The sequence below is a fragment of the Erythrolamprus reginae genome, chromosome 3, assembly GCF_031021105.1.
Source record: "Erythrolamprus reginae isolate rEryReg1 chromosome 3, rEryReg1.hap1, whole genome shotgun sequence".
NCBI classification, from domain to species: domain Eukaryota; kingdom Metazoa; phylum Chordata; class Lepidosauria; order Squamata; family Dipsadidae; genus Erythrolamprus; species Erythrolamprus reginae.
This window is the reverse complement of record NC_091952.1, coordinates 130,840,036-130,853,060: the sequence shown is the minus strand read 5'-3', so window position 1 is coordinate 130,853,060 and position 13,025 is coordinate 130,840,036. Positions and strand designations below refer to the sequence as shown.

The 13,025-nt window shown below is 42.6% G+C and overlaps 1 protein-coding gene across 1 annotated transcript in view; it reads left to right on the top strand.

Annotated features, from left to right (window-relative positions):
- Positions 1-3,002: 3,002 nt before the first annotated feature.
- ABL2 (ABL proto-oncogene 2, non-receptor tyrosine kinase) overlaps positions 3,003-13,025 on the top strand; it is a 68,773-nt gene continuing 58,750 nt past the window's right edge. The window contains exon 1 of the mRNA XM_070746666.1: positions 3,003-3,550. Coding sequence (XP_070602767.1) covers positions 3,319-3,550 — 232 coding nt within the window. The 5' untranslated portion in view covers positions 3,003-3,318. The remainder of the gene's footprint in view (positions 3,551-13,025) is intronic.

Below are 13,025 nucleotides of genomic sequence, written 5' to 3'. Positions count from 1 at the left end.
CAGCAACCTCACAATGACTTTGTCTGTCCTGTAGCTTTGCTAGTGCTGCAGAAACATCTGTTTCGCTTCTCTTAGCGTCACATACAGTGCAATATTAGGAAGTGATTCTGGATTATGATTTAATGTTTTTAAATTATTAGATTTGTCATGAATTGTTTTATTGTTGTTGTGAACCGCCCCGAGTCTACGGAGAGGGGTGGCATACAAATCTAATAAATAAATAAATAAATTATCAAGTTCCTGTTCTAACACTCCTGGTAGGTAACAATTTCATGAAAATCAAAATGGTGTCTCCAAGGTTGTACCACTTCTGGTTGCTGTTTCAGCAACTCAACTTATTACACTAGTGATGATTGAACTGGAGGAGCTGTGCTTCTCTAAAACTGCTTCCAAGGTTGAATAGAGTGCTCATTAACCACCACACCCTTCTGATGTCTCCACCAATCCTAAAATATCTCCTTTACACTTTTCAGCATTTTGTGAATTAGTTCTGTCAGCTCTTTCACCATGATTGGATTTGCAAGTTTAACTGCATTTTTCTTGTGTCAGGCCAATGATGTCATCCTATAGCCATTTTTGGCAGTTTTTTCCTCCATGGGAGGGCAGATATTTTTTTATCACCGTGTTGATGGGGTTCCAACTTCAGACCAGTGACTCAAAGCCAAACCTTCTGAAGAACCATCAGCATTCTCTGAAATGCATTCCAGAACTAAGAAAATTCATTCTCCTGTTGGTATCAAATGTTTTTTTAAAAGATTTGTGATTTTAATGATTGTTTAATTTTTATTATTTTAATATTTTTGTACTATTTTTTTTAATTATAAACCAGGGGTATAAACTTCAAGGCCTGGTGGCCGGATCCAGCCTTTTAGTTACTTAGATCTGGCCTGCAGGCACCCTCGAAACAGCGAAGGACCAGCCTGCAGTGCCTCTGCCAGTTAAAATGGAGCTTGGGAGTGCTGTGCTTCGTTTTGGCTGGCAGAGGATTGCAGGGGCAATCGCAGCTGAAAGGTGAATTTGTGAGGACCACAGGTGGCACTCCCAAGGTCCATTTTCCCTGGCAGAGAATTGCAAGAGGCCGTTGCAGCTAAAATGGAGCTCAGGAGCCTGTTTTCACTAGAAGAGCACTTGTGCCACCATAGGTACCCACACATGAGTGACATCGAGTGGGCCACACTCACAAGTTCAAGCAAAACCCTGATCCAGCAGTCAATGTAATTGAGTTTGACACCCATGTTATAAACCATCATGAGACATGAGTCAGAGGTATTTTGTCATCATCATCAATTTATCTTTTAGCAGATGACCAGATTTCATTTTCTCAAAATACCAAAGCTAAAATAACCATCTGTACTTAAAGATGTGGGGAAACTAGGGTGCTTTATATAATTATAGAATTAAAAATAGTTTTCTAGTTTCACTATTTCTTTGATATATATTATTTTAATTTGTTTCATAGATTAAATTGTTTCATAGATTTGGCTCCCCCAGAATCCTTAGGGAGTTGGGCACCATACAAATTGAACAAATGAACGAACGAACTAACGAACTAACGAACTAACTAACTAACTAACTAACTAACTAACTAACTAACTAACTAACTAGGTCTTGCTTATGATGGCCTCCTTTAACGTCTGCTCATAATGACTGTTTTAAAAAAGTACAGTAATACCTCGTCTTACGAACCTAATTGGTTCTGGGACGAGGTTTGTAAGGTGAAAAGTTTGTAAGATGAAACAATGTTTCCCATAGGAATCAATGGAAAAGCAATTAATGCATGCAAGCCCAAAACTCACACATTTTGCCAGCCGAAGCGCCCGTTTTTGCACTGCTGGGATTCCCCTGAGGCTCCCCTCCATGGGAAACCCCACCTCCAGACTTCCGTGTTTTTGTGATGCTGCAGGGGAATCCCAGCAGCGCAAAAATGGGCGCTTCGCTGGCAACGGAAGTCCAGAGGTGGGGTTTCCCAGCGAGGGGAGCCTCAGCGAAATTGCAGCATCGCAAAAACACGGAAGTCCGGAAGTGGTGTTTCCCATGGAGGGGAGCCTCAGGGAAATCCCAGCAGTGCAAAAACGGGCGCTTCAGCTGGCAAAATGTTTTCACCATTGGATTTGTACTGTTTTGTTGTTGTGAGCCGCTCCGAGTCTCTGGAGAGGGGTGGCATAAAATCTAATGAATAAAAATAATAATAATAGATTAATTAACCACTTTCTTAATGATGAAATGGGAAGTAAGATTTTAAACCCATCAGTCAGCTTTCCACTTTGCGACTAAGTGAGAGCTTAGCAACCAAATTAGCAACATGGTATGTTTATATGTATGATTGGTTTTATAACAAGGGTTTTTAGCTGTTTTAGTATTGGATTTTTACATTGTTTTTATCACTGTTGTTAGCCGCCCCGAGTCCACAGAGAGGGGCAGCATACAAATCCAATAAATAAATTTTTAAAAAACAAAACCAAATTGCCAGTCCCAATTGTGGGTGGGTTGATAAGTGAGACTATTTAATAGAACAAGAAGAGAGAGAAAAGGCTTTTTCATTTCATTCCACCTCAATGCATTTCCATACCATTCCATTCTTTTCTTGAAAACTCCTATTATCTATACCAGTTTTGACTAAATCTGTCCACTGAAATCAAATTGAGACGTTTCCTCATACCTGCAACGTTTACGTGCCCTGGAGAGATTACTCTCAGCAAATAAATCCATTACATTGCGCTTGCTTGTGCAAATGCAGTAATTAATTGAAATGTACTTCGCGATCTTACATTTGAGAGAGCGCACAATAAAAAACCCGATGTTAAAATATTTACCGTGGGTTATTGCGAACTGAGAATAACCTGAGGGCATTTGTGTGCTGTTTCATCCGAACCTTCTGGTGTATTTGTTTAAACACCGTTTAAATCTCTGTTTTCCCAGCAAGCCGCCAAAGAAAGGCTCCGAGGCGTGCAAGGAATGGGCGGGGCCACAGCCTCGAACGACCCACGATTCGGGGCGGGGCTGCAGGCAGAGGCAAGGCGGGGCCAAGGAGGAGCTACCGACGTCCCTGGAGGACCAGAGGTGGGAAAGAGTGGGCGAGAGGGAGTCGTTCTGCCCTTTTCTCCCCCAAGCTCGGTGGTTAAGATGGCGGCTGCGGGGGTTGAGGGGGCGAGCCCGTGACGGCCTGTCCGGAGAACGGCGGCTTGGGAAGGGGCAGCAGGCAGAGCGGCTCTGGGAAGCTCCGGGTGCGGCTCCTTAAAGCGGGGTAGGGGGCGGAATGTGAGCAGCAGGAGGAGACGGAGGGCTCTGGCGGGGGCCCAGAACGGGAGGAGAGCGGGGATGGGCCAGCAGGTGGGCCGCGTCGGCGAGCCGGGTGCCGCTGCCGCGCTTCAACATCAGCCGCCGCCGCCGCCGCAACAGCAGCAGCAGCTGCCTCTTTCCCAGCCGCAGTCTCAGCCCAGAGGGCTCCGCGGGAGTAACAGCAGCGGGATTAGTAGGCCTGCCAGCCGGAGGCGAGAAACGGCCGCTCCGCGAGCTGCCGACAGCGGCTTCAATATCTTCACCCAGCACGGTAAGGGCTAAGGCGGACAGAAGAGGAAGGCAGGCAGGGAAAGGAGGGAGGGAAAAACGAGGGAGTGGGTTGCGGCAGATGCTGGAGGGTGTGGCACAAAAGCGGAGGCTGGAAATGGGGAGGGGGGTGTCACGAAGCAGGGCCGGTGTTTCTTCTTCCCTTCGCCTTAAAAACGTCCCAACATATTTTTTTCCGACGGTAGACAAAAGGTTGGGCTTCATCTGGTGGCCGGCTACAATCCGTTGGGAAGCGCCCAAGCAGGTAGCAGCAGCAGCCTTCCCCCTTCTTGTGCCGCCTTCAAGTATAGGATACTATTTTATTTTACTTATTTATTTGTGACATTTATATGCCGCCCAATTCCAATAGGACTCTGGGCAGCTCGCAATTATCACAATAATTAAAAACAATGTGAAATGTAATGACAGTAAAACAGCAAGAATGCAGTAAAATGCATTACTGACCCTTAAAAAAAACATGCATACTATCAATCATCATACTAATAGGTGGGGATTCCAATTTAAGCAGATAGGTGACAATGGAAACTTTCAGTGAAGCCTGATGTATCAGCTCAAATTGCTATTTTTGGTGGGATTTTTTCCCCCATTTCCACTGATTAATATTAAAGTAATGGCTTCATGCAGTTCATAAAGAAAGTTTCATATAGAAAATTGCTTGTTCCCCAATAAATATTAATATTGATTGTTTCCTGGTTGCTTATTTGAACCCTATGACAATCATTAAGTGTTGTACCTCATGATTCTTGACAAATGTATTTATTTTTTTTATGTACACTGAGAGTATATGCACCAAAGACAAATTCCTTGTGTGTCCAATCACACTTGACCAATAAATAATTGTATTTTATGAGTGGATTTAAATGTCAGAGGACATATACAACATGGCTACTCCTTCAGGTTATGAAATGTGTGTAGTATTATTCTCAGAAATATAACTTGCTTTGGCTTACTTTTCAGAGGCATCTACTGATCATTGTTAGGAAGAGTGTTTTCATGTTGTTAGCATATGGTACTGTACAGGCTTAGGACCCTTTGGGGTTATATTTGTTAATGGTTCCACTCATGGGTTATTTTTTGGACCTAACACGGTGCTTTGTTTGCAGTCTGAATGTACTTCACATGAGGATCCTTGTTTCATGAGTACAATATTAACTTTCCCTGTTAATTTTTGTAGTCACAATAAAATTGAAGTGGTATTTTTGTTTGCCTGTCTCCTCGTTAATATTTGAAACAGTGTTTTCTGTCATATGGTCCCTTTTAAAATGCTTCTAGTATATTCATAATGTTGGTAAGAAGCATGCCACAAAGTGCAATTATAAAGTTTTCTTATCATGTAGCCCAGAAAGTACCCCAGATGTTCTTTTATATTTTTTTCTATTTTTGTGACAGTCATTTTATCATTATTCTTTTTTGCATTCTTTGAATGAATTGCAATGATGTGTCTACTCTTAGGTTAACAACCTGTTTCATTATGACTTTTATTGATATTAATGAGAACAGAAGACAAAAAGCTAGCATCTCTAACTGGGAGGCTGTACAATTAGGAAGGTGGGAGATCCAAATGCTTTTGGACCTTATTGGTATAGCAAGGTAAGAAGGTTTCTCCTGTCGCTCTTTTTCTCTTATGGTGATGTGATAGACAAAATAAAATATTATATTGTACAATATTACATTCTAGGGTCATGTACAACTTTACTGTGATTGGAAATCCATGTGATTTTTTAATAGAAAGCCCAAATAGGCCATTATCACCATCATATTATTTATGTTGTATCTTGCATCTGATCTGGAACTGGCCAAATAAGAATTTATTCAGCTAAATATCACAGGGTGATTTGCAACCTTGTATGGCATTCGATAAGGTGAAGTAGTGTTTGTGTACTTGTTTTATAGTTTGATGTCTTTGTTGTGATTTGCGTTTCTAGAAGTGATATTTACATTCAGCTTCAGCACAAAAGGAAATAGGAGTTTATATATTTGCTACAGGCAGATAGAGAAATTTTCAAATTTATAACAGTGACTTTTAAGCTTCAGAAATCGCATCTTCCCAGACTCCTTGAGCTGTGGAACCTCAATTGTACATCTTGTTCTGCAGAACTCATTAGGTATGTGTGATGTGAAAGCCAATTACACAGGTCACTCCACAGAGGATACATAATGTGTATAGATAAGATAATTAGGTGGCATGTCCAATGATATTTAATCTTATTGGTGCCTCAAGAGAAGAAAAATGGTTTTTTTTCTGCACTCTTGTTCTTTTGTGGTGTCTGCATTCCATATTGCTGGGGGTGATATGCTATCAATATAGCTTCTATGTCCTCTACTGAGTAGTATAGAACAGGGGTCACCAACCTTTTGGAACTTAGGAACCACTAAATTCATAATTTTAAATCCCATGGACGACTAACATGATCTGCCTAATGATTGGCTAGGTGGGCATGTCCCTGAGTGGACATGGCCAACTCAATGTCACTCGCATGCCAGCCTCTACTTGCCCCTCCCCTCCCAGGCACTCCACATCTGCCTGTTTGCACTCCTTAGGGCCCAACAGGAAGCAGTCATTGGAGCTAAGCAGCCACCATGTTGGCAGAACAGCTGGCTCAGTTCAAATTGGATCTGACCAAGAAGGAGGCTCAGCAGAAGCACCTCACTGAGGACTATCAGCATAGGCTTTCCAAGCAAAAGGAAGACCTGCGGGAATGCAAGGCCAAGTACTAGAGCCTGGAGGCTCAGCAGGCTGAGTCGGTCAGCCAGTTCCAGACCATGATACAATCCCACTGGAACAAGGCCCTCCAGCTCTTCCCTCCAGCCTTCGCCCAAAGACCCTCACCAGGAGGCTGAAGCAGACTCCAAGAGACTCTGCAGCAACACAAGTGTTCATTGCAGGGGTTGTGGTTTGATGACCCTAATTTAGTACAATATAAATGCAAATAATTTTTCTGCTGACCACCAAAGTTTTCTCAAGGACCACCAGTAGTCCATGGACCACCAGTTGGTGATATTGGTATAGAAAGATAAAGCACACATTGAAAACCCCAGAAGGGCAATACATTTGGATATCTTTATTTGCATGTTCAATTTATACAATTGCTATTTTCCATTCATAACTTTGGGCAGCTTTGCAAAAACAAATTGAACAAGTATACAAAACATTACAAAAACATTGAAACAATTTAAAAATAAAAACCATATATACAGTGACTGGGAGAAAATTTATGGAAATATTTATTATGGAAATAAGTAAAATATTTATTTATTTATGGAAATATTGTTAAAACCTTATAGCTGTACTAATAAATAATATTGTGGTCTCCATATATGGAGGAACTATATGATTGGAAAGAAAAGAAAATGTCCTCACTAGTTTTTTTAAAAACAGTTATGACAGAACAAAAACTTCAAGATTTAAACATTTGAATTTTGTATGTTCTACAAAACAATTCATTATAGTTAGCAATGGAAGACTTTAGATTTTGTCTTCTGAAACAAATCTTCCTGAAAGGTTTGTGTAGTACTCACTGGCAAGTGGTATGGTGCATTTCATTTATTAGTTATCCATTTTACCTCTTCACTATTTTCTTATTAGCCAGCTCCACCATGCTAAATTTCAGGAGTCTCTTCATTCCTACTCTTAGTTCACTTTGGAAGCAACATCTATTCCATTGATGTACTGTGGAATCCATTGTCTGTCAGCTTTTCAAACTGTTTCGTGAAATCCTAGGGTTCTGAGAGAAGTCAATGAGAGACTAAGGACACTTTAGCACAGCCAATTTTCTATCACTAGAGCTTTGTCTTTAGATCAGGGGTTCTGGCAGATTGTTGTTGTTTTTTTTAAACTAACAGATTCTCAGCTTGAGTAATTTTGAAAACCTCTTGCCTAAAATACCAAGCAGAAAGTAATCACTGACCTGAAGCCTATCAGGCTCCTAGTTTGCTGCCTATTGTCTCAATCTCATTCCACAGCTTGTTGAAATCAAGTTACAGATGTGGAAACAAATTCTAATCTGCTAAAGTAGAACAAGAAAACTGTACTCATGACAAAGTCAATAGTATCTGCAACCAAAAAATGTTGCTAACTTGGAATTTCCATCAAGACCAACATTAGATTATTGTGATATTTAATTCATCCATGTAATAGTTATTATGGTTGCGGTCCAGACTTTTGAACTTGGAATTGGAATAATTCATTCCATAATATATTCTAATATGGAATTGGACCTCTACTTTGTTTGTCTCCCCTAACTATAATTTCACTGGTAAAATGGGATACTTAACCAGCTATTAAAAGAATGCAAGTAACAATGTATAGCTCAGTTTTAGTAACTGAATGTTTTGTATATTACAGTAATCAAATTTATTTAGCCACCTACCTTATGGAAAGTGATTCACTATACATTACTCAGTACAGTATACATTACTGTAATCCAGTAAAACAGTAAATAAAAAACAGTGTTACCTAAAACCATTATGTACTAATTATTGAAACATTGAAAACATAAAACTAGCCAACTGAAGAAAATAAAGAGAACTAAACAAAAAAGAAAATAATAGATGGAATGGAACCACTGTTCACCCTTTTCCTGGGGTCCCCAGGCCTGCTGGAATAACCAGACCTTGAGGGAGCTGTGAAAACTCAGGAATGATCATGTCTTTTAGGGGAGAAGATTCTAAAAAATAGGTGCCATAGCAGAAAAGACCTGCTGCCTCCAGCCTGCCAAATGTAACTCCCTGGATGTGGAACGTATAACATACACATTTCATTAGATCTGGTGGGACAGGCCAATGAAATTGCGAAGAGGTGGTCCCTTAAATAACCCAGTCCAATGCCATGTAGGGCTTTAAAAAGTCAACATCAGCCACTCTGGTTGGACCCAGAAATAAATTGATAATCAATCCAGCTCATGTAGCAAGGATGTAATGTGCATGCTATTGGAAACACACAGAATTGTTTTATAGTTCTTCATTGATTTTCTGGAAGATAAATGAAATGAGCAATAGTATTTATTTTAGCACTCTGTTCTTCCTTGTTTTATTACTACTGTTGGAAGACTGTAGAATAAAAGAGTATGGTCTTTCAGAGTGTTAGAAACCACTTGCCCTAGGAGCCTGCATTCTGAAGAGCATGATTTCATTTGCTGTCTTGTCTTTCTGTTCTTATGAAAACAAATCTATCCAATCTTCTGCTGACTTTTTTTACAGGTAAAATTAACAAAAGGCTATAATTCTTCTTTTCACGTAGATACCCTATTCTTTTTTAAACATCACTTCCTTGTTCTCAGCCTTTTGCTTTCTTATTAAAGTTTGCAACCTTCTGTTCTTGTGGTTTTATTTATATTCATTTTGTTGTTCCCATGGGGATATTTTTACTTACATTTATGGTTCTATAATATTTTTCTTTGATCTATAACCCTGACTGTACCTAGGCCTTACAATGCCCATATATTTTTGTGTTCAGGGTTCACATTCGAAGCACATTTTGATTGATGCTTGTGACCCTTTATTTCAGTCTCTTTCAGTCCTAGTACTTGTTAGATTTGAGCCATTGTAACCTCTTGGGCTATATCAGAAGTATATTAATTAAATTTTTAATATTTTATTCAATGTTTGTTTCTTCTTAATTGTAATTTGTATATTTAAAATATGCATATGTTTCTGCGAGTCCTCTTTCTTATAAACACTGATTTCCTTCTTATAAATACTTTTCCACTGACCAGGTGAAAAAACAGAACTTAAAGTATCCCTTTTTATCATCAGATTCCATTAGAAAGAGGAATTGCTTTTCTTGCTTTATGTTTAATTAGAAGCATTGGCACATTATGATTACATGTGAAATTGGAGTGAAGATTGCAAATGGCATAAGACCTTAATGATGGTACAGGTTTTTTTAGACAGTCATTGTTGAGGAAATATATTTTCTAAGTGTGATAAAAATCCCATTGAATCTTTCCTGGGTTGAGAAACAGTTGTCCCAAACCAGACTATCTTTATGTGACTCATAAGCACAAGTAGATATAGATCAGAGGTGGAATTCCCTTCCCTTCCCTACTGGTTCACAAATGTGAGCTTGTTTGCTTCGCTTGCATGTGCCTCATCTGCACATGTGCACGGCCCTCTGCTCATGTTCAGTGCTTGTGCATTATGTCCTGGTGGATGGGTGGAGCCTCCTGTTGTCGCTGCTACCTGTTTGTGCGCTCTGGAGAGAACCAGTTGTATACAACCACTGGTATAAATGTAAATACCGTGTTTCTCCGAAAGTAAGACAGTATCTTACTTTCTTTTTACCCCCAAAAGCCCCACTACGTCTTACTTTCGGGGTATGTCTTACATTGGAAAAAAATTGAAAGTGTCCTTTCAGCGGCGCAGCAGCAAGGAGGCGAAGATTGGGGTTTCCCCTTTGCGTGGGCGGCGGGGAAGACCCAGGGAAGATTCTTCGGCCGCCCAGCCTCTGATCCGCTCGGCAGCGCGGCAGCAGCCCTGGCGGCGATCCTCTCGGCGGCGCAGCAGCGAGGAGCCGAAGATCGGGGTTTCCCCTTTGCGTGGGCGGCGGGGAAGACCCAGGGAAGGTTTCTTCGGCCGCCCAGCAGCTGATCTGCTCGGCAGCGCGGCAGCAGCCCTGGCGGCAGTTCCCTCGGCAGCGCAGTGGCAGGGAGAGGCTTGCGGCAAGGCACAAAGGATTTCCCTCGGTGCACGCGTGGAGCTGCAGACGCGTGTCGGGGAAGCGTGTGTCTGGAGGGGAGGAGCCGCTCTGCTCAGTTGGGCAGCCCCACCTGCCTGCTGGAAAGGAGGTGAGCGAAGGAGGGCGCAGCTCCGGCCGCTCGCCTCGGAGCCGGTCGGCCTCGCTGGCGGCTTGCAGCCGAGCCTCGGCAGGACTCGGTTGCTGGAACGAGCGCCTTCGCTGCAAGCCGCCGCCCGCTCGGCTCGCTTCGGACCAGTGCCGTCCTTCGCTTTGCCAAGCCGGGGAAGAGGCGGTGGCGCCGAGGCGAAGGCGAGGGGCGCGCGGGGGGCTTGGAAGCGACGTCATCGGGCTCCCCCCCCCCGGCAATACCCCCGTGTTTCCCCGAAAGTAAGACATATGTCTTACTTTCGGGGTACGGCTTATATTAACCGACCCCCCTGAAACCCCCGATACGTCTTACAATCGGGGGTGTCTTACTATCGGGGAAACACGGTATGTACCTGTCTCTTAAGTTAAAATGTATAACCCAGCTGCTAAGAGTTAATAGAAAAAAATCTATTGAAATTAGTTCATATAATAGCTTTTTAAAATGTAAATTTAAAAAAATGTTTCAACTTATTTAAATAAGCTTTCAACATTCCAAATATAGGCTTAACATACAGAAGGATCTTGACAGACTTGAACATTGGGTATTTTTGTTTGTTTGTTTGTCCAATACACAAAACATTGAGGGAAATGAAGTATTACATATAAGGAAAAGATATGAAAATGGAGGAGAAGATATATGAAAGGGAGGAAAGATATATGACATATGGGATAAGGGGAGACAAATTGGACGGGACGAAAGGCATATTGGTGCACTTATGTACGCCCCTTACTGACCTCTTAGGAACCTGGCGAGGTCAATCGTGGATAGTCTAAGGGAGAAATGTTGGGGATTAGGGGTTGACACTACTAAGTCAGGTAGTGAGTTCCACGCTTCGACAATTCAATTGCTAAAGTCATATTTTTTACAGTCGAGCTTAGAGCGATTAATATTGAGTTTGAATTTGTTGCATGCTCTTGTGTTGTTGCGGTTGAAGCTGAAGTAGTCATTGACAGGCAGGACGTTGCAGCATATGATTTTGTGGGCAATACTTAGATCGTGTTTTAGGCGTCGTAGCTTTCTAGGCCTAGGATTGATAATCTGTTTTTGTAGGGCATTCTGTTTCGAGTGGAGGCGTGAAGGGCTCTTCTGGTGAAGTATCTTTGGACGTTTTCTAGGGTGTTGATGTCCGAGATATGGTGTGGGTTCCAGACAGATGAACTGTATTCAAGGATAGGTCTGGCAAATGTTTTGTAGGCTCTGGTAGTAGTGTGAGATTGCCGGAGCAGAAGCTGTGTAGGATAAGGTTAACAATTCTGGAAGCCTTTTTGGCGATGTTGTTGCAGTGGGCTTTAGCACTTAGGTCGTTTGATATTAGTATTCCAAGGTCTTTAACTGAGTGGGGATTGGCTGTGAGATTTTGTTTATTCAGTTTGTAAATGAGGTTTGGAATTTTTTTGCCAATGTGGAAGGTAGAACATTTATTGGTTGATATTTGAAGTTGCCAGGTGTTGGACCAATCTGAGACAAAGTCGAGGTCTTTTTGGAGAGTAGATGAGTTGTCCGTGGTGTTGAATAGTTTTACATCATCAGCGAAAAGAACACAGTTGCTCGTGATGTGATCGCAGAGGTCATTGATGAAGAGAATGAAAAGAGTAGGACCTAGTACGCTGTCCTGGGGAACGCTGCTTTTGACAGGGACAGGGGTGGAAATGGCGCTTCCAATTTTGACAACTTGTTGCCTATTTGATAGGAAAGCAGTTATCCAATTGCGGAGGAGTCCTGAGATACCATAGGATTTGAGTTTTAGGAGTAATTTGTTGTGAACCACTGAGTCAAAGGTTTTGCAAAAGTCAATATAAATTGCATCAATAGATTTTCCTTGGTCTAGGTGGGTAGTCCATATGTTTTTGCAGTGAAGTAGTTGTAGGTTGCAGGATAGTTTCTTTCTGAATCCAAATTGTTTGTTTGAGAGTAGGTTATTAGATTCTAAGTACAGTGATCCCTCGAGTTTCGCGATCTCGAGTTTCGCGAAACGCTATATCGCGAGTTTTCTACCCGGAAGTAACACCACCATCTGCACGCATGCGTAGATGGTGGAGTTTGCATTACCGCCGGGCAGATCAGCTGCTAGGCGGCCAAAGGAACCTTCCCTGGGTCTTCCCGCCGGCATGGGGGGCTTCCTAGCACCCCCCGAACCCCCAACCCGGGTTTGGGGGGGTGCTAGGAAGCCCCCCATGCCGGGGGAGACCTTTTAAAACACCCGTGCCGCTTCCCAGCTGAGTCCTGAAGCCAAGCGCAGAAGTTCGCCTTTGGCGCTTGGCTTCAGGACTCAGCTGGGAAGGGCGCGGCTGTTTGAAAAGGTGGCAGTCGGCCTGGGGGGCTTCCCAGTACCCCCCCCCAACCCTGTCTCCTGCCGCCGGTTTAGCCAGGAGAGGAGCGGCAAAGTGACTTGGAGGAATGGGAAACTCAAACCGCCCAGTTTCAGCTTTCCATTCCTCCACGTCACTTCGCCGCTCCTTCTGGCTGGTGGGGGGGGGGAGTTAGGAAGGTTCTACTTCTCCCCCCCAGCCAAAAACTCAAAGCCTGTCTCCTGCCACACAGTTTAGCCAGGAGAGCAGCGGCGAAGTGACTTGAAGGAATGGGAAACTCAAACCGCCCGGTTTCAGCTTTCCATTCCTCCACGTCACTTTGCCG